The 25,964-nt window shown below is 43.0% G+C and overlaps 2 protein-coding genes, 1 long non-coding RNA gene and 1 gene segment (V, D, J or C); 2 read left to right on the top strand and 2 right to left on the bottom strand.

Annotated features, from left to right (window-relative positions):
* The first annotated feature begins 3,544 nt into the window (after positions 1–3,544).
* Positions 3,545–5,601, top strand: LOC111954771 (E3 ubiquitin-protein ligase TRIM35). The gene is made up of 6 exons (XM_023974688.2): positions 3,545–4,353; positions 4,564–4,659; positions 4,751–4,981; positions 5,093–5,115; positions 5,200–5,318; positions 5,461–5,601. Exons 1-6 carry the CDS (start codon positions 3,955–3,957, stop codon positions 5,508–5,510), a joined length of 918 nt encoding a protein of 305 aa, XP_023830456.1. The 5' UTR covers positions 3,545–3,954; the 3' UTR covers positions 5,511–5,601.
* A 274-nt stretch (positions 5,602–5,875) lies between these two features.
* On the bottom strand, positions 5,876–6,803 carry LOC111954773 (uncharacterized). Its single transcript, XR_002876037.3, has 2 exons — positions 6,561–6,803; positions 5,876–6,438 (listed from the first exon to the last, which is right to left on the bottom strand). It is a non-coding gene; the product is annotated as an uncharacterized lncRNA (long non-coding RNA).
* A 121-nt stretch (positions 6,804–6,924) lies between these two features.
* Positions 6,925–10,222, top strand: LOC111954772 (Ig kappa-b4 chain C region-like). The segment is given in 2 exon segments: positions 6,925–7,016; positions 9,468–10,222. A coding segment is annotated over 1 exon segment (306 nt).
* An 8,179-nt stretch (positions 10,223–18,401) lies between these two features.
* LOC111955184 (leukotriene B4 receptor 1) lies at positions 18,402–20,525 on the bottom strand. The gene has a single exon (XM_023975312.3). The coding sequence runs from the start codon at positions 20,264–20,266 to the stop codon at positions 19,286–19,288; it is 981 nt and encodes a 326-aa protein (XP_023831080.1). The 5' UTR covers positions 20,267–20,525; the 3' UTR covers positions 18,402–19,285.
* Positions 20,526–25,964: the final 5,439 nt, after the last annotated feature.

Consider the following 25,964-nt stretch of genomic DNA (forward strand, 5'->3'; position numbering starts at 1 on the left):
TGTTGAGAGATGTTGGCTTCTGTGATAGCTCATTGAGGGCTTTCCTGTCTAGTGGCAAGTGTGCCCTCTATACATCCCTATAGGTCTGGGTAGCCTATGTGCGGTCTTTAACCAGAACTGGCGGTTTGAGAGATTTTGAATGAAAAGATAGGAAATCTGTACAGATGTTTGCTTACAGTATGGCTAATTAACCAGCCCATATTAGTGTGCAGGACTTGTAGACGGGCACAGGCAGTTCCACATGAAAGGCGAAACTAGTGATCAAACCCGAGTTAGTAAGTAGCCTCTCTTTGGTAGAGCATGCTCGGCTCGCAGTGCTCCCGCCGACAGTCAGTGGTATTAAGATTTCTCATGAAAGTAACATAACAATTTTGCAAATGTCCCCAGGTGCTATTCAATTTCTATGAGAAGTATAACCCATTAAATAAAGTATTCAAAATCTCATTTTTACAATCCTACTTAAAATATCTCGGCAGTGCAGTCGAATATGTTGATAAAAGTCACCTTGTTATCACGTTTCAGGTAAGACCCAAATGCAGCCTGTGTTGAACTAACAATGTTTATTACAGCAACAGGGGCAGGCAAACAGGTCAAGGCAGGCAGGGGTCAATCATCCAGAGTAGCGGCAAAGGCACCGGACGGCAGGCGGGCTCAGGCAGAGTGGTCAGGCAGGTGGGCTCAGAGTCAGGACAGGCAAAGGTCAAAACCAGGAGAGTGAGGGGGAAAAAGCAAGACTTTGGAAAAGCAGGCGCTGAGACAAACAACTGGTTGACTTGACAAACTGGCACAGACAGACAGAAAACACAGGTATAAATACCCAGGGGATAAGTGGGGAAGATGGGTGACACCTGGAGGGGGGTGGAGACAAGCACAAGGACAGGTGAAACAGATCAGGGTGTGACACTTGTCCTAGAGAGATTTAAACGGTTATCAAAATATCACGCCAGGGTAAGCCTACACAAAACACAGCCCTTATTTTAAGTGTTTCTAAAATCACCTTTGGGAAAAATGAATGGTGGAAAAACGATTGGAAACATTTTGTTGTTTGAAGGCTATGGGTATTATGGCTCATACTATGGTACTCTATAGAGAGCAGATGTTGCTTCTCAAGGTATCTCTACCTGAACATACATGATCTAACTGATTGATAGTTGGTATTAAGCAGTCATAAAAGTATGCCTTATTTACTTTGAAGAACTATATTATTTTGTCAGACAGAATAGGCAGCAGCTCTATCGAGATGAGATGATGACTTGGAATGAAATAATAAAGTCATCAAATAAAAAAGATTATACTCTACAACTTAAATATTTTAGTAAAGTAAAATAATGTGAATAAATGATGGTTACTAAGTGATAAGCAGTAATGGTCAGTCACTATCATCATGGGAGTTCTATTAATTGTTTTATTCTGTGTTACAGCATTCAACCCAAAGAATCTTAACCCGAAAAATAAAACCGTGATTCTTTTTTAATAATCAAAATTAAACCGAACCAACCTCAAAAAGCACTAATCACTCAGCACTAGTCCCGAACAGAAATGTGTCATGGTCCATTTGTGAACAATCCACCTATTATTATTAGGATTTAAGTGCCAGAGCTTGACCAACATGTTTTTCTGAAAGTCAAACATGTTATTTTTCTGATAGAATAACCCCCCCCCAAAAAAGGTCCACGCATGTATAACCCAGCAGTCTAAATACTGCTTTGTAACTGATGCACCCTGCTGGTATATTATAGAACTTCAGCATATTGGACACGTTCAAGTTCCCCAGTATGAAAACAGTTGTGAACTATGTTTATACAGTAACAATCAAAAGTTTGGACACACCTACTCATTCAAGGGTTTTCTTTATTTTTACTATTTTCTACATGGTACAGTAATAGTGAAGACATCAAAACTATGAAATAACACATATGGAATCATGTAGTAACCAAAAAAGTGTTATACACATTTTTATTATTTTTTATCTTGGATTCTTCAAAGTAGACACCCTTTGCCTTGATGACAGCTTTGCACGGTCTTGGCATTCTCTCAACCAGCTTCACATGGAATGCTTTTCCAACAGACTTGAAGTAGTTCCCACATATGCTGAGCATTAGTTGGCTGCTTTTCCTTCACTCTGTGGTTCAACTCATCCCAAACCATCTCAATTGGGTTGAGGTCAGGTGATTGTGGAGGCCAGGTCATCTGATGCAGCACTTCATCACTCTCCTTCTTGGTCAAATAGCCCTTACCTAGCTTGGAGGTGTGTTGGGTCATTGTCCTGTTGAAAAAAAAATGACAGTCCCACTAAACGCAAACCAGATGGGATGGCGTAGCGCTGCAGAAATCTGTGGTAGCCATGCTGGTTAAGTGTGCCTTGAATTCTAAATAAATCACCAGCAAAGCACCCCCACACCATCACACTTCCTCCTCCATGATTCACGGTGGGAACCACACATGCAGAGATCATCTGTTCACCCACTCTGCATCTCACAAAGACACGGCAGCTGGAACCAAAAATCTCAAATTTGGACTCATCAGAACAAAAGACAGCTTTTCACCGGTCTAATGTCCATTGCTCATGTTTCTTGGCCCAAGCAAGTCTCTTCTTATTATTGGTGTCCTTTAGTAGTGGTTTCTTTGCAGCAATTCGACCATGAAGGTCTGATTCACTCAGTCTCCACTGAACAGTTGATGTTGAGATGTGTCTGTTACTTAAGAAGATAATTGCTTTGTGAGACGCAGACAAGGTTCACCTACACTGCGTCTCACAAAGACACGGCGGTTCTGAGATTAGTAGTGGTTTCTTTGCAGAAATTCGACCATGAAGGCCTGATTCACGCAGTCTCCTCTGAACAGTTGATGTTGAGATGTGTCTGTTACTTGAACTCTGAAGTATTTATTGGTTCTGAAATTTCTGAGGCTGGTAACTCTAATTAACTTTCCTCTGCAGCAGAGGTAACTCTGGGTCTTCCTTTCCTGTGGTGGTCCTCGTGAGAGCCAGTTTCATTATAGAGCTTGATGGTTTTTGCGACTGCACTTGAAGAAACTTTCAAAGTTCTTGACATTTTCCGCATTGACTGGCCTTCATATCTTAAAGTAATGATGGACTGTCATTTGTCTTTGCTTATTTGAGCTGTTCTTGCAATACTATAGACTTGGTCTTTTACCAAATAGGGCTATCTTCTGTATACCACCCCTACCTTGTCACAACACAACTGATTGGCTCATGAGTAGATGTGTCCAAACGTTTGACTGGTACTGTATGGCTCCTCATTTTGCATTATATAATATTACTAGATTTTATTATGGGACCATATCAAATATATGATTTGATGCAGCCACACAGAATGGCCCTCACTAAAACATTATTCTGTTGGGCACGGTCAACTTTAGGAGTTCTAAAAGGGGCAGGCCACAATGTCGCTCAAACCTTCCCCCTGTGATGCCGCAGTGTTCTAGATCTCTGCAATAAATACACACCCTGAGCCATGTATTTAGAATCTAAATACATGGCTATGCACACACCAAAGATACCTGGTCATGAAAGGGTTACCTGTCCTCAATGAAAACTACTCAAATGGTTTCCTTGTTGTGTCTTTTCTTTTGCAATCTGGTGACATTTCAACCTTCCCTGTTAGTCAGTTCCTAGCTCAGTTGATAGGAGAATGATGCGGGACAGGTAACCCCAGGAAAAAGGAATAAGGACAGGAAATTTATTTTTTGATCGCACTGGGGCATAAAGTGACTTTGAATCAAGCCATGAAGTGGTTAAGACACAGTGGTGGACTTGAAGATTGGAGTTGGAACTTGGAGACAAGCCATGACAATTAAGAACACACACACACACCTCAACCTGTATTGTTAGGGTGCAAAGTTCAGTGCAGGACTCGGCAGAAGGATTTGACATTAACACTGATATTCTAAACCGGTAATCATACAGGCGATGTGCGATGAGATTAACTTAAAATGGCTTCCATAGTATCTCTCCCAGAGGGGAATCTATCCTGTTCTGTGTGCCGTGACATCTTCAGGGACCCGGTCATCCTGTCATGTAGACACAGCTTCTGTAAAGTCTGCTTGTTGGAACTGTGGAAACATAAAGAGGTGCTGGAATGCCCTCTCTGTAGAAGAAGATCATCGCTGGAGCTTCCATTTAATCTGAATCTGAAGAGGCAGTGTGAGGCTGTCTTACAGGAGAGGAGTCGGGAAGATACGACTGAGGTGTCTGAGGTGCTCTGCAATCTGCATAATGAGAAGCTTTTCTGTCTGGAGGATCAACAGCTACTGTGTTTAAAGTGTAAGGCCTTAAAAAAAAACACCAACGACGGCCTTAGTCAGATCGATAAAGCTGCTAAGAATTATAAGGTATGAAAACTTGGATGGTTTAAGCTGGTCACTGGCGGTTAATTGTGTTTTGTGGGGAATTGCATTGATAGAAATGTTTCTTTGAAGGTGTACATTATATTTGAGGTCAGAAAGTTCAACGGTCCATTTCATGAAAATGTGTGAAACAAGTTGTCCGTGTTTTATGTGGCTATTTCAATAATAGCTCACTACAACTACTACACATTTTAGGAGGAACTCCAGACTGCACTAAAACCCTTACAGGGAAACCTGAAGGCCTTTCACAAAGTTATACAATCCTGTCATCAAGCAGCAGAAAATATTACGGTAAGAATGCTAAGTAATATAACAATGTTAAACTACAGTAACCTACCCCTTCACATAGTGGTCTATCAAATACCCCTCTTACTGTCTCCAGAGCAAGGCTCAGCACACAGAGAAGCAGATTAAGAAGCAGTTTGAAAAGCTTCATCAGTTTCTAAAAGATGAAGAGGCAGAGAGTATAGCTGCACTGCGGGAGGAAGAGGAGCAGAAGAATAAGACGGCGAAGGAGAAGATTGAAGAGATGTGCAGAGAGATGTCATCACTGTCTGAAACAATCAGAGCCATAGAAGAGGACCTGAGAGCTGAAGACAACTCATTCTTGCAGGTAAGGACTAATATCCATGTATACATTATTTGTGATACTTGATTAACTAAATTGATCTCATTGACTTTAGTGATTACATTGATTGGTAATTTGCTCATTTTCTTTCTACAGAACTACAAGGTCACAGTGAAAAGGCAAGTTAGTCGTGTTCTTTCTCTATCTTCTCTGTGGTTCTGAACCCAATCGCACAATATCAATTACTCTTGAATGTTTTGCAGAACCCAGTACACAATGCCGGACCTAGAGAGTGTTTCAGGTCCACTGATCAATGTGGCAAAGCACCTGGGCAACCTGCAGTTCAAAGTCTGGGAGAAGATGCAGGAGATTGTTCAATATAGTAAGTAATTAAACAATAAAATGTTGGCCCAATGAACACAACTTCTATAAGACTTTGGCCAGGATTCAAATCAAAGACCATAACAAATAAACCAAAAATCTCTCTCTGTGAATCCTGATGCATTACTATATGCCCCCAATAGTTTGGACCCCAATACTGCCCATCCGCGTCTCCGCCTGTCTGAAGATCTGACCAGTGTGAGAGACAGTGATGCTATACAGTGGCTTCCTGTCAACCCAGAGAGGTTTGATCACCTTCAGTTTGTCCTGGCCTCTGAGGGCTTTAACTCAGGGACACACAGCTGGCTTGTTGAGGTTGGGGAGAGTGAAAACTGGACCATAGGTGTGATCACAGACTCTGTCCAGAGGTCTGGATTGATAAAGAGTGGATACTGGAGTGTCGGATATTATGAAGGTAAATACTGGGCATTATTCCCACCTGGCCCACCCACTGATATCACATTGAGACAGAACCCTAAGCAGATCAGAGTGCATCTGGACTGTGACAGAGGAAAGTTGTCATTCTCTGACCCTGATAATAACACACTTCTACACACGTTCACACAACATTTCACAGAGAGAGTCTCTCCATTTATTGGTAATTACTGTGAATTCCACTCTCTAAAGATCTTACCACTGAAGGTCTCTGTAACAGTGGTTTAGCAGTGAGTTAGATGGTACTGCATCCGTCTAAATCAGTGATCAAATTCACTACAGGTAATCAATCTCATTATTATAGAGAAATAATGTTTTCAATGGAATGGACTATTTCACTTTTCCACTATTGAGAATCAATACTGATGTTTTTGGCTCATTAACTATTTGCATCTTTGCCACCATTCATTTCTAATAAACTGACTGAATTCGCTCTCGTGTGCATTCTTCAGAACTGTTGTCAATGATTCAAGCAAACATTTGTAACAGCTTAGTCAGTCATAACATAATATATTTTATCATGAGTTTAGAAGCTTCTCCAGACGTCTGATGGTACCAGGCCAGGTAATACTGTGAGCCAGAGTACTGAGAAACTTTACTACTGGCGCTACAGTCAATAGAGACAGTTTGACCAGGCTGGACTGATTGAGCTGCAGACTGAGTCAATACATACTGGCCCCAAGACCCTGCAGAGAGAAAGAAGGAAAATATCACATTTAGGAAGGTCAAATATTTGTAAGATTACAACCGTAATTCCTCATTTACAACATGATGCTTGTGTTCTGAAAACGTTCAAAATGTCTCTCACCTTGTGCGTAACAGACCAGAGTCCAGATGAAGATGGTGATGAAAGTCATGGTTGCCGTGGTTTCTGTTCAAAGGAAATACAGCTCTCAGTCATGAAGTGTTCAACTCACAGGGCTATAAACACTCCCAGAGCACTGAAGCATGTGATGCCAATGCAAAGTGTCTCTCTATGGAAATGTTCCTCCTGGCAAATCACTGCACTGTCATTGAGAAAAGTTCTGAAATCCTCCTCCATGTGTTGTCTGAAAGTCATTACAAAAAAGTATTTACACTGACACATTCCATCATTGCTGTATCAAGCTCTTTTCATGATTACTTGTTACAATATGATTAGATATTATCAACATAGTGCACAGCAGTTTTCATACTGTTGAAAGTTTATTGGGGAACGGGGAACGTGAATGTGTCCAATCTCCTGGAGTTCCAGACTATACCAGTAGGGGGCATCAGTGACAAAGTAAGATTCATTGATCAGGTCCATGTTGTGTTAATAACGTTCCCCTCTGTGTCTGTCTGGAGGTTTTTGTACTGCGAGTCAATCAGACTCTATCACTGTGGTGGACCAAACTGAGTGTTAGTAGTATTCAATTCTCGATCTTGACCTCTGTTATCAAAATCCCAATTCATTTTCTTAACACTACTACAACTCCCTTAAATAGAAAGTAGAAATGTGTATTTAAAAATATTGAGTTCAATTAAAATGCCTATTCAAGATGGTATATATCAAACAAGGTGCTTATAAAGTGTGTATTAGTTTCGAACAATGGTGTTATTGTTGAAATCTGAGAGTGGTTTGGATAAATGTAGGTTTACAAAGAGCGAGAGCCGTGTCTCTATAGTTTCAAAGGTTTTTGTTTGACGCGTTGCATGAGTTTGTATCACTGTGGTACACTTTTGGTGGAGGCACTAGACTGGATGTTGGAAGTAAGTTCATCTACATCTAATTTCATTTTTTTAATCAACCAGGTAATTATTAGAATCAGGTGAACTATATTGGGTTGGAGTGAAAACCTACAGGACAGTAGGTCTACAGGACAAGGGTTGGAGTGAAAACCTACAGGACAGTAGGTCTACAGGAACAGGGTTGGAGTGAAAACCTACAGGACAGTAGGTTCCAGGAACAGGGTTGGAGTGAAAACCTACAGGACAGTAGATATACAGGAACAGGGTTGGAGTGACACTACAGGACAGTAGTCTACAGGACAGGGTTGTGAAAACCTACAGGACAGTAGGTCTACAGGAACAGGGTTGGAGTGAAAACTACAGTACAGCAGATATACAGGAACAGGGTTGGAGTGAAAACCTACAGGCAGTAGGTCTACAGGAACAGGGTTGGAGTGAAAACCTACAGGACAGTAGCTCTACAGAACAGGGTTGGAGTGAAAACCTAACAGTAGATCTACAGGAACAGGGTTGGAGTGAAAACCTACAGGACAGTAGCTCTACAGGAACAGGGTTGGAGTGAAAACCTACAGTACAGCAGATATACAGGAACAGGGTTGGAGTGAAACCTACAGGCAGTAGGTCTACAGGAACAGGGTTGGAGTGAAAACCTACAGGACAGTAGCTCTACAGGAACAGGTTGGAGTGAAAACCTACAGGACAGTAGATCTACAGGACAGGGTTGGAGTGAAAACTACAGGACAGTAGCTCTACAGGAACAGGGTTGGAGTGAAAACCTACAGGACAGTAGCTGTACAGGAACAGAGGTTGAAGTGAAAACCTACAGGACAGTAGCTCTACAGGAACAGGGTTGGAGTGAAAACCTAAGGACACATAAGTATACAGGAACAGGGTTGGAGTGAAAACCTACAGGACAGTAGGTCTACAGGAACAGGGTTGGAGTGAAAACCTACAGGACAGTAGCTCTACGGGACAGGGTTGGCGTGAAAAACCTACAGGACCAGTAGCTCTACAGGAACAGGTTTGGAGTGAAAACCTACAGGACAGTAGCTCTACAGGAACAGGGTTGGAGAGCCATGCTCTTACACTATACTTGTTTGTTTTATCACATTGTCAGAGTCTATCTAGAAGATCGTGAAGGAGTCAGGCGCAGAACACAGGTAAGAGTAAAAGAACACTGTATTTACTCAATCCAAGAACGTAACAAAAAATCCAGCTATAAAACAATGACAAAACAGGACTCGAACTCCAACACACGAAAGACAATCACGCACAAAACAGAAAGGGAAACCAGAGGGTTAAATAAGGAACATAATTATGAGATGGGAACCAGGTGGGTAAACAGATAAAACAAAAGGAAAAATGAAACATGGATCAGTGGCAGCTAGAAGGCCGGTGACGTCGACCGCCGAACATCGCCCGAACAAGGAGAGGGAACAACTTCGGTGGAAGTCGTGACACACATAAACTGAAGTTAGGTGAACTATTAGAATTTTAGCAACCAGGAAATGGTGGAGTGATTTCTGCATAATGCATCTTTAAATGTAATATTATTTTGATATGGTTACGGTCAACTGGAATTTACTTCCTCAGCATTATTTTAAACATCATCATTTAAGAATTGGTCATACGTTCTGTGGAATGTTCTTCAAAATAATAATAATAATGAATAATGAAATGCAGTTTGATTCCTAGTATTTTATCCCATTACAAAAAGGGAGAGGAGTGCTGAAATATTTTCATTTAAAAAAGTTTCAGTTTTGAAGATAGTTGAATGTATTTTCAGTAATCTCATATAGTCATAATATGCTTCAGTAACTACTCAAAGGGAAGTGAAAGAGTGACAGAAAGACTGAGAAGCTGTGTGTTTGAGGGACAGAAACCTACTGAAAAAAAACCAACTTAGTTTAAAGCTAAGATGTAAAACTGCTGCATCATTATTGTCATATCAGTCTGGTGATTGATTGACAGCTCCCCTCTKTCTAACTTCCCACCTGTCTGCTAGGTGACGTTCGTCCCACCATGACGGTCCTGCCCCCSTCCAGTGTGGAGCTGCAGCAGGGGAAGGCCACTCTCATGTGCCTYGCAAACAAGGGCTTCCCCACAGACTGGAAGCTGAGCTGGAAGGTGGATGGGAGCAGTAGCAGCACCTGGGAGGTGACCGGGAGCCCTGGGGTCCTGGAGAAGGACGGCCACTACAGCTGGAGCAGCACCCTGACCCTCCCTGTCGACCAGTGGASGAAGGTGGGCTCTGTGACCTGTGAGGCCACCCAGGGCTCCCAGACTCCACTCTCGGAGACACTGAGGAGAGACCAGTGTTCTGATTAATGAGCTCCTCCTCTGACTGCATTGTTTTTATTCTGTTCTACACTTTTTACTCTGTCCTCGCCGTCTTACTGATACAGCACTACTAGCACCACAGGAGGTTGGTGGCACCTTAAATAGGGAGGACGGGCTCATGGTTATGGCTGAAATGGAATACATGGAATGTTATCGAACTCATCAAACACATGGTTTCTATGTGATCCATACCATTCCATTCACTCCATTCCAGACATTATTATGAGCCGTCCTCCCCTCAGCAGCCTCCTGTGACTAGCACACTTCTGCTGGGCTGGACCCTGTATGGGAATCCATATCTCTCTGATTCCGATGTCATAGATCTGCTTGGCTTTCTTAATCAAGTGTGTGATGCCCTTTATTGCTGTAATGCTGTTTGTTCTGACATGTTGAGATAATAAAGACATTCAATCTTTAAAATTGTTTGCCTGGATATCATTAWTTAATGAGTTTTACCATTAGACATTGAGATCTTTGTGATTTGTTTAGTTTCATGAGGAATGGAGAGCTCTGCCATGGAAAAGGATTTTACTATTACATTTCAGTTAAATAGCTTCGCTCAATGAATGCTTGGCTGATTGGGCCAAAGTTGGTACCAGTCAAAAGGATATCTACAGCACAGGAGGTTGGTGGCACCTTAATTTGGGAGGACTGGCTCATAGTGATGACTGGAACGTAATAAATGGAATAGAATTGAACTCATCAAACATATGGTTTCTATGTGTTTAATACCCTTCCATTCACTCCATTTCAGCCATTATTATGAGCCGTCCTCCCCTCAGCAGCCTCCTGTGATCTACAGTGATACTAATACTGAAACCATGTGCAATAAACTCACTGGTTTTCATGATATTACTAGTACTGAATCCATTAGCTATAAACTCACTGGTTTTCATGATATTACTAGAACTGAAGCCATGTGCTCTAAAATCACTGAAACTCTCTGGGGACAGGTGAACATCTGGCTATGGTGCTGCTCTATTCTGGGAGCATGGCAGTTCCCTGCCCATGCAAATCTGAGTTTCAACCCCACCACAGCTCACAATCTCTCAGCCTCAATCTTCTGGGACTGGGGCAGCTGTGTGTTTGACTAGAGAACTGAACATGGGCTGGGGAAGCAGATATTCCACTGAACTTTGCATAATGTTCAAATAAAGGACTTCACTCAAAAGTATTTATGGTTTTCTATATGTAAACTAAATGTATTTGTGACAGATACAGTTGAAGTCAGAAGTTTACATACACTTAGGTTGGAGTCATTAAAACTTGCTTTTCAACCACTCCATAACTTTCTTGTTAACAAACTATAGTTTTGGCAAGTCAGTTAAGACATCTATTTTTTGCATGATACAAGTAATGTTTCCAACAATTGTTTACAGACAGATTTTTTCACTTATAATTCACTGTATCACAATTCCAGTGGGTCAGAAGTTTACATACACTAAGTTGACTGTGCCTTTAAACAGCTTGGGAAATTCCAGATAATGATGTCATGGCTTTAGAAGCTTCTGAAAGGCTAATTGACATCATTTGAGTCAATTGGAGGTGTACCTGGGGATGTATTTCAAGGCCTACCTTCAAACTCAGTGCCTCTTTGCTTGACATCATGGGAAAATCAAAAGAAATCAGCGAAGACCTCAGAAAAAATGGTACACCTCCACAAGTCTGGTTCATCCTTGGGAGCAATTTCCAAACGCCTGAAGGTACCACATTCATCTGTACAAACAATAGTACGCAAGTATAAACACCATGGGACCACGCAGCTGTCACACCGCTCAGGGAGGAGATGCGTTCTGTCTCCTAGAGATGAACGTACTTTGGTGCGAAAAGTGCAAATCAAATCCAGAACAACAAAAAAGGACCTTGTGAAGATGCTGGAGGAAACAGGTACAAAAGTATCTATATCCACAGTAAACCGAGTTCTATATCGACATAACCTGAAAGGCCGCTCAGCAAGGAAGAAGCCACTGCTCCAAAACCGCCATAAAAAAGCCAGACTACGGTTTGCAACTGCACATTGGGACAAAGATCGTACTTTTTGGTTTAATGTCCTCTGGTCTGATGAAACAAAAATAGAACTGTTTGGCCGTAATGACCGTCGTTATGTTTGGAGGAAAAAGGGGGAAGCTTGCAAGCCAAAGACACCATCCCAACTGTGAAGCACGGGGTGGCCAGCATCATGTTGTGGGGGTGCTTTCTGCAGGAGGGACTGGTGCACTTCACAAAATAGATGGCATCATGAGGTAGAAATTAAGTGGATATATTGAAGCAACATCTCAAGACATCAGTCAGGAAGTTCAAGCTTGGTCGCAAATGGGTCTTCCAATGACAATGACCCCAAGCATACGGTCCACGTTCCTGACCTTATTTCCTTTGTTCAGTCTTTTGTTTAGTTGGTCAGGACGTGAGCTGGGTGGCATTCTATGTTATGTGTTTCTATGTTTGGTTTAGGGTTGTCTGATTTGCCTGATATGGTTCTCAATCAGAGGCAGGTGTTTTACGTTGTCTCTGATTGGGAACCATATTTAGGTAGGCTGTTCTCACTGTTTGTTTTGTGGGTGATTGTTCCTGTTCGTGCGTTATTTGTGTTTTATATATCTCAAGTTCAGGACTGTAGCGTCGTTGGTTTTGTTTTGTTTATTGTTTTGTTCGTCTTAAAAAAAGTATTCAAATAAATATGGATACATACCACGCTGCTATATTGGTCTGATCCTTGCTCCTCCTCAGACGAGGAGGATACGAGATCGTTACACATACTTCCAAAGTTGTGGCAAAATGGCTTAAGGACAACAAAGTCAAGGTATTGGAGTGGCCATCACAAAACCCTGACCTCAATCCTATAGAAAATTTGTGGGCAGAACTGAAAAATGTGTGTGCGAGCAAGGAGGCCTAGAAACCTGACTCAGTTACAACCAGCTCTGTCAGGAGGAATGAGCCAAATTCACCCAACTTATTGTCGGAAGCTTGTGGAAGGCTACCCGAAATGTTTGACCCAAGTTAAACAATTTAAGGCAATGCTACCAAATACTAATTGAGCGTATGTAATCTTCTGACCCACTGGGAATGTGATGAAAGAAATTAAAGCTGAAATAAATCACTCTCTACTATTTTTTTGACATTTCAGATTCTTAAAATAAGGTGGTGATCCTAACTGACTTAATTTTTACTAGGATTAAATGTCAGGAATTGTGTAACTGAGTTTAAATGTATTTGGCTAAGGTGTATGTGAACTTCCGACTTCAGCTGTATGTGTGATCGTTATATCAAAGTAGTACTTCTTGAATGGAATCAATATGACTGTATTCACTCTTTCGGGGTTGAGGGTATAGAAGTTGAGTAGGTGATGAATAGTTGGGAAGTTGGGTTTGGACTGGGTCAATATTCATGCATTTGTGTACTGAAATGGGTGATTTTCATAATATGAAGTTAAATCAAAACGTTCAACAAACATCTAGAGTTTTTCTGAATGTTGTTCAACATTTCCTACAAAATCAATCATTTCTTACATCTCTGTTTCCTTAGTGGTCCCAGTGTGTTTACACAAATGTCCTTTTTTGCAGAATACATTGAGAGATATGTAGAGTAACATAGTTCATAAACAGTCTAACCAATTCCATTGTTGTATTGTAGTGTCATATTTTGATGAATGGTGTTTAGAATACTTTAGAATACAGGAGACTCCGTAGCTCTGCAGCTGTCTAGTCAGAGCAGTTCCTCTATAGCTGAGGGAGGTTTTTGTACGACGCTCTGACACAGTGAAACCCGTTGTACATCTGCTGACAGTAGTAATCTCCAGCATCTTCAGCCTGGACTCCACTGACAGTCAGAGTGTAGTGAGAAGCAGATACACTCCCACTGAAACTCTGTCGCCCTCCACCGACCACAGTGTGTTATGGGAGTTTGGGTGATAAAGTGGGTGTTTTACTTTATGGTGTTTTTCTAATCATGTATTTGGTACAGTTCCACAAATCTAAGCATAAAAACCAAAACAGATCATCAAAATGGCTCATGTTTCAAAACTCTAAGCACATTTCCAACTGACTGAGTACAACAAACAAAGTCACATATCACTTTTTCAATTTGGATGCATATCTAATCGAATTATCTTTTCTTTTTTTTTATTCACCTCTATTTAACCAGCTAGCTAGTTGAGAACAAGTTCTCATTTACAACTGCGACCTGGCCAAGATAAAGCAAAGCAGTGCGACACAAACAACAACACAGAGTTACACATGGAATATAATAAGAGTACAGTCAATAACACAATAGAAAAAAGAGAAAGTCTATATACAGTGTGTGCAAATGGCGTGAGGAGGTAAGGCAATAAATAGGCCATAGTTGCAAGAGTAATTACAATTTAGCAGATTAACACTGGAGTGATAGATGAGCAGATGATGATGAGCAGATGATGATGTGCAGAGTAGTGAAACTGGTGTGCAAGAACAGAAAAGTGAATAAAAACAATATGGGATGAGGTAGGTAGATTGGGTCTATTTACAGATGGATTATGTACAGCTGCAGTGATCGGTTAGATGCTCTGATGATAGCTGATGTTTAAAGTTAGTGAGGGAATTGTAAGTCTCCAACTTCAGCGATTTTTGCAATTCGTTCCAGTCACTGGCAGCAGAGAAATGGAAGGAAAGGCGGCCAAAGAGGTGTTGGCTTTGGGATGACCAGTGAGATATACCTGCTGGAGCGCGTGCTACGGGTGGGTGTTGTTATCGTGACCAGTGAGCTGAGTAAGGAGCTTTACCTAGCATAGACTTATAGATGACCTGGAGCCAGTGGGTCTGGCTACGAATATGTAGGCGAGGGCCAGCGCGACTAAGCGTCGCAGTGGTGGGTGGTATAAGGCGGCTTTGGTACAACGGGTTGCGACTGTGATAGACTGCATCCGTTTGCTGAGTATAGTATTGTAAGCTATTTTGTAGATGACAGCGCCGAAGTCGAAGATCGGTAGGATAAGTCAGTTTTACTAGGGTAAGTTTTGGCGACGTGAATGAAGGAGGCTTTGTTACGAAATAGAAAGCCAATTCTAGTTTTGATTTGGATTGGAGATGTTTGATATGAGTCTGGAAGGAGAGTTTACAGTCTCGCAGACACCTAGGTATTTGTAGGTTGTCCACGTTTTCTAGGTCAGAACCGTCCAGCAATAGTGATGCTAGTCGGGGCGGCGGATGCGGGCAGCAACAGTTGAAAAGCATGCATTTGGTTTTACTAGCTTTTAACTTCTTAGCGGCTAGGGGTCAGTTTTTTTTTTTTAAATAACGTGCCCAAAGTAAACGAACATTTTCTCTGGCCCAGATCGTAGAATATGCATATAATTTACGATTAGGATAGAAAACACCCAAAGTTTCCAAAACTGTCAAAATATTGTCTGTGAGTATACATACTTATTCTGCATGCGACCTGAGAAAATGTAACCCGGGTATATATATATTTTTTTACTGTGTTTCCTGTCCCGTCTATCCTCCGTTTAAAGGGGTATCAACCAGATTCCTTTTCCAATGGCTTCCTCAGGCCTGTGACCAGGCTTTAGACATAGTTTCAGGCTTTTATTTTGAAAAATGAATGAGATTTTCAAAAATAGTCCGGTGTCCTCTGATGTTTCCTGCGCGCGACAGAGGGGCTCCCCATTTTCCTTTTGTCTCTTAATGAATAGGTATGGTGCGTTTGAATATTATCGATTATGTTTGTTAAAAACAACCTGAGGATTGATTAAAAACACATTTGACATGTTTCTCGACCATTACGGATACTTTTTGGAATTTGTCGAACGAACACGGCTTTTGTTTTCTCAACATATGCACAACCCAAATTAGCGTTTTTTTGTGATAAAGTAATATTTATCGAACAAAAAAACATTTGTTGTGTAACTGGGAGTCTCGTGAGTGAAACATCGAAGATTATCAAAGGAAGGCGATTCATTTTATTCTTTTCTGACTTTCGTGACCATGCTAATTTGGGGCTAGCTGTTGTAGCATTGAAAGCTAACACTACAAAGCTTGGATTTCTTTCGCTGTAAAATATATTTTAAAAATCTGACACAATAGGTGGATTAACAACAAGCTAAGCTGTGTTTTGGTATATTTCACTTGTGATTGCATGATTATAAATATTTTTTGTAATATTTATGCATTGGCGCCCTGCAATTCTACCGGTTGTTTAGGAAAGTGATCCCGTAAAGGGTCCGTAGCGCAGAGAAGTTAAGAGCAGTTGGAGGCCAAGGAAGGAGTGTTGTATGGCATTGAAGCTCGTTTGGAGGTTAGTTAACACAGTGTCCAAAGAAGGGCCAGATGTATACAGAATGATGTCGTCTGCGTAGAGGTGGATCAGGGAATCACCCGAGAAAGAGCGACATCGTTGATATATACAGAGAAAAGAGTCGGCCCGAGAATTGAACCCTGTGGTACCCCATAGAGACTGCCAGAGGTCCGGAAACAGGCCCTCTGATTTGACACCACTGAACTCTGACTGCGAGTAGTGTGGTGAACCAGGCAAGGCAGTCATTTGAGAACCAAGGCGATTGAGTCTGCCGATAAGAATACGATGATTGACAGAGTCGAAAGCCTTGGCCAGGTCAATGAAGACGGCTGCACAGTACTGTCTTTTTCGATGGCGGTTATGATATCGTTTAGTACCTTGAGAATGGCTGAGGTGCACCCATGACCAGTCGGAAATCGATTGCACAGCGGAGAAGGTACGGTGGGTTCTAAATGGTCGGTGATCTGTTTATTAACTTGGCTTTCGAAGACTATAGAAAGGCAGGGCAGGATGGATATAGGTCTATAACAGTTTGGGTCTAGAGTGTCATCCCCTTTGAAGAGGGGGATGACCGCGGTAGTCTTTCCAATCTTTAGGGATCTCGGGACGATACGAAGAGAGGTTGAACAGACTGGTAATAGCGGTTGCAACAATTGCGGCGGATAATTTTAGAAAGAGGGGTCCAGATTGTCTAGCCCAGCTGATTTGTATCTGCTGTTCAAAATGAAATATTCACTTACTTCTGATATGATTTCCTTGTAATTTGTTAACAATGCAATTAACTATCACTTAATTAATCAAACTGCTCAAAAATGATAACTACCGAACCAAAAAATGTAGTGGCTGGTTAATGTATAACTGCTAAACACTGTGACATTTTTTATTTTTACCTCAGAAAATATAGAAATTTGACATCAATTTATGTTGGAAGGTAAAACCAAACTATATATGAATGTGGATGTAAATACTACATCATCATTCTACATCAACCATTTTAATTTGCTCAAATTACGTTGGTAACCAGTTTATAATAGCAACCTCGGGGGTTTGTGGTATATGGCCAATATACCACGGCTAAGGGCTGTATCCGGGCACTCCGAGTTGCGTAGTGCTTACGAACAGCCCTTAGCTGTGGTATATTGGCCATATACCACTCACCCTCGTGCCTTATTGCTTAATTATAGTGTACAATGTACTGTTGAAATACCTGGGTTGTATATAACAATATATTCCAGTCATTATCTGAATTTCATTGATACACTGCAAGCTGATGAATTTCAAGCAGAGAGACAGGCGATACTGTATCAGTAGAGAAGCTGATTTTGCACAATGTTGCATGGGGCAGAAATGGCACACAACATGACTCTGTAAAAAGACCGCTATTGTGAACCACTAATCTAACTTTGGGTTGGGGAAGTCCTGTGGTTCGGGGATGGAATGGGAACTGTTTGTCTTGTTCGGTCTCATCACTTGTTTTTTGCTTGAATGACTCAAGAGTGAAAGGCCTGTGAAACCCCAATGAATGCACAATCAAAGTTCTGAACATAAGATAGAGGGCATTACAAGTGTTAMGAATTTCGAGATTTGTACTTAAGAGTTTWGAAAATATACCACTTACATCTGAAAATGTGCAAGTTCCCCAGAACCGTATAAAAAGAAAGTTACACTCTATATACCCATTKAYTTGTTGGGAGCATTTGCAGGGTGTGCGACGCATATCTATGTAGAGTGTACTACTTTCTCTCTTTCTATTTATACAGTTAGTCAGCACCTCTACATTAAATGCTGGGTGTTCGTCAGCTCATGATTTWTACCACCTGATCATAACCCCCAAAAAACTGTTTATACTTTCATAATATGTTTGAAACTACAGTATGTTAATCTCAAGCTTTTTTCTCTCATTTTGAACCTAAAGGCATGTTCCTTTGGGTGCAGATAAAGTTGTTTGTCCGTGTACCAAATGTGTTGTTACATCTGACATGTGGTAAGTTCTACCTTCATTTGGTTCAGAATAWTTTTTTRCCGCGGTTTTGGCAAGTTGGCTCACTWCTTGTTGCGGGTTAGACTGAAACTYAAATGGTTGAACCCATATTGGGRATCCGAGTGGTGTAAGGTTTGAAATGCATGCTTTAATTGATCAATTTAGGTAGAAATGTTGTTGCATAGATCTAGTGTGTTTTTCCATTGTGCTCACTGCTCAAATACCTGATTTTGACATACAATGAGGCAACTTCACAAGTATGACGAAATATTCCAACACACTAAGTTGGAGCTCCTCTGAACCAAAGCAGAAGTACATGTACTGTAAGAGAAACTTATTCATGGTAACCAAATATATGTATTTATTCATGGGGAAACTGACAGAAGCAATACAATTTAGGCTTTGACCAATGGAGGTCAAGCTTGAAGGGCGTTAGATCACTGGTTGATAAAACGTTTACTGGAGACAGGAGATCAAGTTGAGACATAGGACGAGGTGGATATTTGTATAATAAGGCAGTTTATTCACAGGTAAAAATATCTTAGCAATCGCGCAGCACGGCCCCTTCTGTCTGACTCGTATGGAATCGTCGGAAAAGAGACCTCTAACAATTTGTGCTGATTATATATGCAACAAGTAAGTAGGTTGATCTTGTAGTCTGGCCTTCCGATTGGTCGATCTGGGTCGTGGGTAGTCCTGTCCGGGCCTGATGTCGACGTTCCATTGGCTCTTAACACAGTTCTTTGTCTTAGAGTCTCAACCTCGAGCAGAATGCATGTGCGCTTGTTTTAACAGGGGCCTGTTCATGGGGGAGGGGAGTGTGTGTGGGCCTGGGTTATTATAAGGGTACGAAGTGTGGGGGTATAGTGGGGGATTGGTGCATGTTGTGTCAAGTATAGCTAGTGTTGAGAAGTTGTAAAAACAAGTACCAGTATCTATTACCATTTCTTACATCACCGAAATAACAATCTAGGCTAACCTATGGAAACCCTAGAAGTACAGCCTATACAGTCAGCAACCCAAAACGTAGGTTTTGTTGAGGACAAAATAGCAGGTGCAATGGGACTCTAATTTGGCTGCTCTAAAAACCAAGTCAAGAACGCCTAAAAAAAGCTATTTWTTTTTTTAGAGTACCCTYATTTGTTAAGGTTAGGGTTAGGGGGGTTGATTATGGGTAGGCTGAGGGTTAGAATTAGGGGTTGGCCTTTAGTCACACRAGCAGAGCACAGCTTCAGACATCAGATATTTGTGACCTGCATCCTGCTGTCGCCCCTCGACGACGACTTGGGCTGTTCCCGGATCCTCCGCGAGGCGAAGGCGTACAGGAAGGGGTCCAGGCAGCTGTTAAAAAACGTAAAGCTCCGGACGACACGCGCTGCTGCGCTTCTGTGGCTCAGCAGCGRTGCCGACGCCTCTGGCCAGGAWGTCTGCAGCACAATGCCGGCGATGTCCACCACATTGACAATGTGCACAGGYATCCAGAGGATGAAYAAGGTGACCACCACACTGGTGACCAGCCGCGTCAACTTTGCACTGCTGAACAGCGCAGTCTGGTTCACCCGCCGGTGGAGGCAGCAGTAGGACGTSACCAGCACAGAGAACGGAACCACYAACCCTAAAAGGGTCTCCAAGACGAGGACAGCAACTCTTTCAGCATCGGAGCCRGTGTGTCGCTGGCACTTGAYCTCGCCATCGCGCACATCGCGAGTGGCAACMGCGGGAGCAGTCAGAGCACAGGCGAGCCCCCACAGGGCCAGGAGCAGCACCGCCTCCCCCTTGCGCCCCAGCCTGTTCCACATCTGCGGGTATAGCACCTGGAGGTAGCGCTGGACACCGAGTAGAGTGACCGTTAGCACGTTAGCATACAGGCTGAGATAGAGCAGGAACGTGGCTAACTTGCATGCAGCACGGCCCAGAGTCCAGCCGTGCAGGAGAGTATAGATCCACACGGGCACCGTGGCCAGGCACAGGATGTCGGAGGAAGCCAGGTTCAGCATGAGGCACAGGGTGAAGTTGGGGCGTCGGGACGAGCGGCACAGGATGACCACCAGGACAGCTATGTTACCAGGGAGGCCCAGCGCACAGCACAACCCCAGGACGGTGCTCGAAATCAGGCGGCCCGAATCCGGGGAGGTGGAGTCCAAGCTAGAGTTGCTGGAGGAGTTCATGTTCACCATTGTCCGTGAAAGAATAAGAGCTATCTTGAAGACAGTAGACATCTAATTCTTTAGTTTCTCATTCTTGAAATCCTCACAAGTTTGTTATCTTCTCTTGTCATAGAGTAGTAATGAGGAAACTGATGTGGGTTAACTGCCTCTGGCCAGCTTCCTCCTGACAAAGCTGTGTGTGTGTGTGATAGAGATTCAGAGAGAGAGATATTTGTGTTTGTGGTTAACAATTAGATACTTCCAATTTTGTCATTAAGGCTTCACTCAACCTGATTCTCATAAATAGTCACATGACACTGAGAAGATAGTTTAAAGCTATAGGCAAAACATATAAACTAGATTTTAGCTGTGTCTAGGGGCAAGCCACACAGTTTTTATATARTTTTTCCCCATTAAATAAATCATTTTTTAATGTGATTTTATCATGTGCAAAAAGTTTTAATGATTTGAACTTTTGACAGATAAATGGATGTGTAATGCATTTAATCCATCTCTGTGTTGTTGGCTCTCTTTGAATGTATGACCAAAGTTTAATGCTTCCATTTAGTGTCAAAATAAGGCTAGAAAAACTACAATTCTTCCCTGCAACAGATTCTAGCATGAATCTACCATGACCGCTATCTTCTGTTATCTTAATTTGGGAAGCTATTGACAACAACTGGACATTTGTATAAAGCACATTTACTTGGAGATACACATATACTTCCATTATCGTGTTTCTTTACCTCACATCGTCGATAAATATCGTCGATAAATAAAAATATTATATTTTCTATATTATTATATATATTATTATTAATATTAGTATTATCATCAGCAGGTGAATCAAAACCAGGACTGAAGGCAATATACTCGTTCTCACAAACGCGCTAGGAAAAGGCTTAGTAGAGTCTAAACAAACAATACCTCACACAAGCACAAACAGAATGAACTGAACTAAATAAGGAGCTGATGAGACCAGGTGAGTAACTAACGCAGGTGAAATCAATGAACAAAAATGAAAGACAGGGCTACGTTCAAGAACACAACTAAACAGAACACAAGTCTGACTAAAATAATAAGTACGGAACCTTACATCATGAATGAGTTAGTTTCATTGTACAACTATTATCTTTTGTCAGTTAAAACCTCAACCTTTTACCAGAACCGTTTTCTGTCACCATCTCAAACAGCCAGTCCATTCATTCCAACCACAATACACAATCCTTATCAAGAGTCACGGAGTCCGAAAGTGATCAGATCCAATGTGGACTAGGTGGGTCTGTCAATACCAGTCGAGGTCAATCGAGACCCATCAATTCAGATGGGATGGAGTGCATAGAATCATTATGGACTAACAGCGAGGAAGTCACTGTAACAGCGGGCCAGGAGGTGGAGTTGCTCCAGGGACTCCTGGAAGTCGGTCAGCTCAGGCCCCTGGGAGAGGAAGCTGGGGGCGATGCGGCGGGGGTCCAGGGCGCTTGCACCGCGCTGCAGCTCCGACGGGCCCAGGGTGACTGCGGGGAGAAGAGCACAGGAACGGAGGGGACCGCGCTGTGGAAGAGAGGATAGGGATAGGGAGATAAGGTTAGAGGGATGGACCTGACAATAACAAGCGAGACTGTTGGATACAAGCATAGTGAGACATGTCTTTAGATGTGACATAAGGTTAGAGAGGTGGGCTTGGCAATATTGAAAGTGACAATTAAATACAGACATAGGCATATATGTGAAAGATAAAATTGAATAGACTTATTTACGGATAGATATCATAACTCTTCCGAGGAGGAGCGCATCGGGCCGGTGCTGTCATCGCGGTAACAGAAGGACCAGGAAGCGGAGTTGTACCAGTGACTCCTGAACGTAAGCCAGCTCAGGCCCCTGGAAGAGGAAGCTGGGGGCTCCGTGGTGGGGGTGTAGTGTGCTTCCACAAGAAAAGTGGGTGAGAGTCACAGGTGTGACTAGTTTCCTCATTAACCCAGCGAGAGCTTCCATTGGATAATAATCTCATGTGATTTGAGATGTGCGCATTTAAACCCTCCTGTTTATCTGTTCCAAACGGCTGCCCAAGGGAGGTGATGCAGTCCAGAGGTATCGAGGTTTACTGGAGCATGTGCGAAATGGAGTCTTGTGAGTTTGAGGCAAACAAGATGGACAGCTGCCTCCTGGGCTGCACCACCTCCTGTTGCTTTTTGTTTCTTTGATTGTTTGTTAGTTTTATTTTGCACTAGCAGTAACCCTGATAGATATATTGTCACGTTTTCTGATGTATATAAAAATGTCGATACTACTTTGTACAGGTCAGAGATTCAAAGGTTTGTCATTTGGTGTGATGAGCACCATCTCATCCTTAATGTAAAGATAACGGAGGAGATGGTGTTTGACCCCAAATCTGTCGGTGACCACGTGTCTGTGGTTGTCCACAATGCCAACATAGCACAGGTTAGTGCATATAAGTACCTGGGTGTACACTTGGACAAGGAGTACAACAACGCCTCTATTTCCTACCTAGACTAAGGGATTTTGGAGTTGACCAGAAAAAAATGCTCCTATTCTACCATGCGGTCATAGAGAGAATCCTGAGATACGGCATCACAGTCTGGATTAGCAATTTATCAAACTGCCCTGATGGTCATGGGTGTGAGGTAACATCACTCCATGCAGACTATTTTTGAATAGACCGTCATCAGACAAGCGCAGAAAATTATTTCAGATCCCTCCCATGTCCTTTATTAGGGTTCCTCCTCCCCTCAGACAGACGCTATAGTGTCCCTCCTCCCCTCAGGAAGACTCTATAGAGGCTTCCCTCCTACCCTCAGACAGGCACGATAGTGTCCCTCCTACCTTCAGGACAGGCACGATAGTGTCCCTCCTCCCCTCAGACAGCACGATAGTGTCCCCTCCCTCAGACAGACACATAGGGTCCCTCCTACCCTCAGACAGACACGATAGTGTCCCTCCTCCCCTCAGGAAGACCTATAGGTCCCTCCTACCCTCAGACAGGCACGATGTGACTCCCTCCTCCCTCAGAAGACGATGTATTGTCCCTCCTACCCTCAGACAGGCGATAGTTTCCTCTCCCCTCAAAGCTCGTTGTCCTCTACCTCAGGACTAGCAACAGATAGTGTCCCCCTCCCCTCAGACAGTACGATCATAGGTCCTCCTCCTCTTCAGGAGACTCTAATATAGAGGTCCTCCTCCCCTCAGACAGACACAGATTAAGTTCCCTTCCTCCCCTCAGACAGGGATCATAGTGGTCCCTCCTCCCTTCAGGACAGACTCTTGATAGGGTCCCTCCTCCCCTCAGACAGACTCCTATTAGCGTCCCTCCTCCCCCTCAGACAGACTCTATAGGGTCCCATCCTTCCCCTCACACCCTCAAGACTCCTCACAGACTCTCATAGGTTCCCTCCTCCCCTCAGACAGCCTTATAGGGGCCTCCATCTCCCCTTCCAGACAGCTCTTATCGGTCGCCTCCTCCCCTCAGCAAGTCCTCCCTAAACTCAGGGCCCGCCCTACAGACCCTTTCCTCTCCCCCAGACACAGGACTCTTGGCGTCCTTCCTCCCCTCCAGGCAGACACTATAGGGTCCCTCCTCCCCTCAGAAAGACGCTATTAGGCTCCTCCCCCTCAGACAGACCTCTATCCCGTCCTCCTCCCTCTCAGACGTGAACTCTATCCATCCCTCCTCCTTCCTCAGATATAGACTCATTGGGGTCCCTCCTTCCCTCAGACAGACTCAAGTGGCTCCCTCCTCCCTCAGGACAGACTCTATGGGTCCCTCCTCCCCTCAGAAGACTACTATTCCCGTCCTCTCCTTCCCCTCAGACAGACTTTCTGTTGTGGCTCCCTCTTCCCCTCAGGCAGGTCCCTCCTTATAAGGTTTTGTGGTTGGTCTCTTAATCCTACCTCTGCCTGCTCAACCAAGCATCCAAAAGGACCTTTGAACACACACGATAAGTCCGCCTTCACATCACGATGTGTTGCCTAAATGGCATATATTATATATATATATATATATAACATTTATCAGGAGTTTACAATACACTTAGGTCTGGAGTCCATTAAAATCGTTTTTGTTTCAAACCACTACCACAATTTTCTTGATAACAAACTATCAGTTCGGAGCCATGTCGGTTAGAGACATATCTACTTTTGACTACGCATGACAACAAGCTACATTATACCACAGATTGTTTCACAGACAGATTATTTCACTATAAATTCACTTGATATCACATACCACGTAGGGAGCAAGTTACATACACTACGATCTGAGCTGTGCCTTTAAACAACTTGAAAATTACAGAAATTATATTAATGGCTTATAGAAGCTTCTGATAGGCTAATTGACATAATTTGAGTCATTTGCAGGTGTACCTGGTGGATGTATTTTCAAGGGCCTACCTTCAAACTCAGCTGGCATCCTTTGACTTGACATCATGGGAAAATCAAAATAAATCAGACAAACATTGTAGACCTCCACAAAGTCTGGTTCATCCTTGGGCAGCAATTCAAACGCCTGAAGGTACCATGTTCATCTGTACATTCAATAGCACGCAAGTATAAACACCATGGGACCATGCAGCCGTCATACCGCTCAGGAAGGAGACGCGTTCTGTCTACTAGAGATGAACGTACTTTGGTGCGAAATGTGCAAATCAACTCCAGAACAACAGCAAGGGACCTTGTGAAGATGCTGGAGGAAACAGGTACAAAAGTATCTATATCCACAGTAAAAAGCGTCCTATATCAACTTAACCTGAAAGGCCGCTCAGCAAGGAAGAAGTCACTGCTCCAAAACCGCCATAAAAAGCCAGACTACGGTTTGCAACTGCACATGGGGACAAAGATAGTTGTCATGACTTCCGCCGAAGTCGGTTCCTCTCCTTGTTCGGGCGGCGGTCGCCGATCCACTTTTCATTTTCCATTGTTTTTGTCTTTGTTTCGCACACACCTGGTTTTCATTTCCCAATTACTGGTATTGTATTTAACCCTCTGTTTCCCCCATGTCTTTGTGTGTGATTGTTTATTGTTCAGGTCGGTACGTTTCCGGCAGTTTTTTTCCGGGTGCTGTTTTCACCCGTGTTTTGTGGTAACCGTTATTGTTCGCACATTGGTATGTTTACTTTGTGCTATTTATTCAGTATAGTGCGTTGTTCACTCATTTCTGCTCTCCTGCGCCTGACTTCTTGCACCAGCTACACCCACCGCCTGACATTAGTACTTTTTGGAGAAATGTCCTCTGGTCTGATGAAACAAAAAGAGAACTGTTTGGCCATAATGACCATCGTTATGTTTGGAGGAAAAAGGGGCAGGCTTGCAAGCCAAAGATTAGCATCCCAGCCGTGAAGCACGGGGGTGGCAGCGCCATGTTGTGGGGGTGCTTTGCTGCAGGAGGGACGGGTGCACTTCACAAAATAGATGGCATCATGAGGGAGGAAATTATGTGGATATATTGAAGCAACATCTCAAGACATCAGTCAGGAAGTTGAAGCTTGGTTGCAAATGGGTCTTCCAAATGGACAATGACCCCAGCATACGTCCAAAGTTGTGGCAAAATGGCTTAAGGACAACAAAGTCAAGGTACTGGAGTGGCCATCACAAAGCCCTGACCTCAGTCCCATAGAAAATTTGTGGGCAGAACTGAAAAAGCATGTGCGAGCAAGGAGGCCTACAAACCTGACTCAGCTACACCAGCTCTGTCAGGAGGAATGGGCCAAAATTCACTCAACTTATTGTGGGAAGCTTGTGGAAGGCTTCCCGAAGC

Source organism: Salvelinus sp. IW2-2015, linkage group LG30, assembly GCF_002910315.2.
Source record: "Salvelinus sp. IW2-2015 linkage group LG30, ASM291031v2, whole genome shotgun sequence".
NCBI lineage: Eukaryota > Metazoa > Chordata > Actinopteri > Salmoniformes > Salmonidae > Salvelinus > Salvelinus sp. IW2-2015.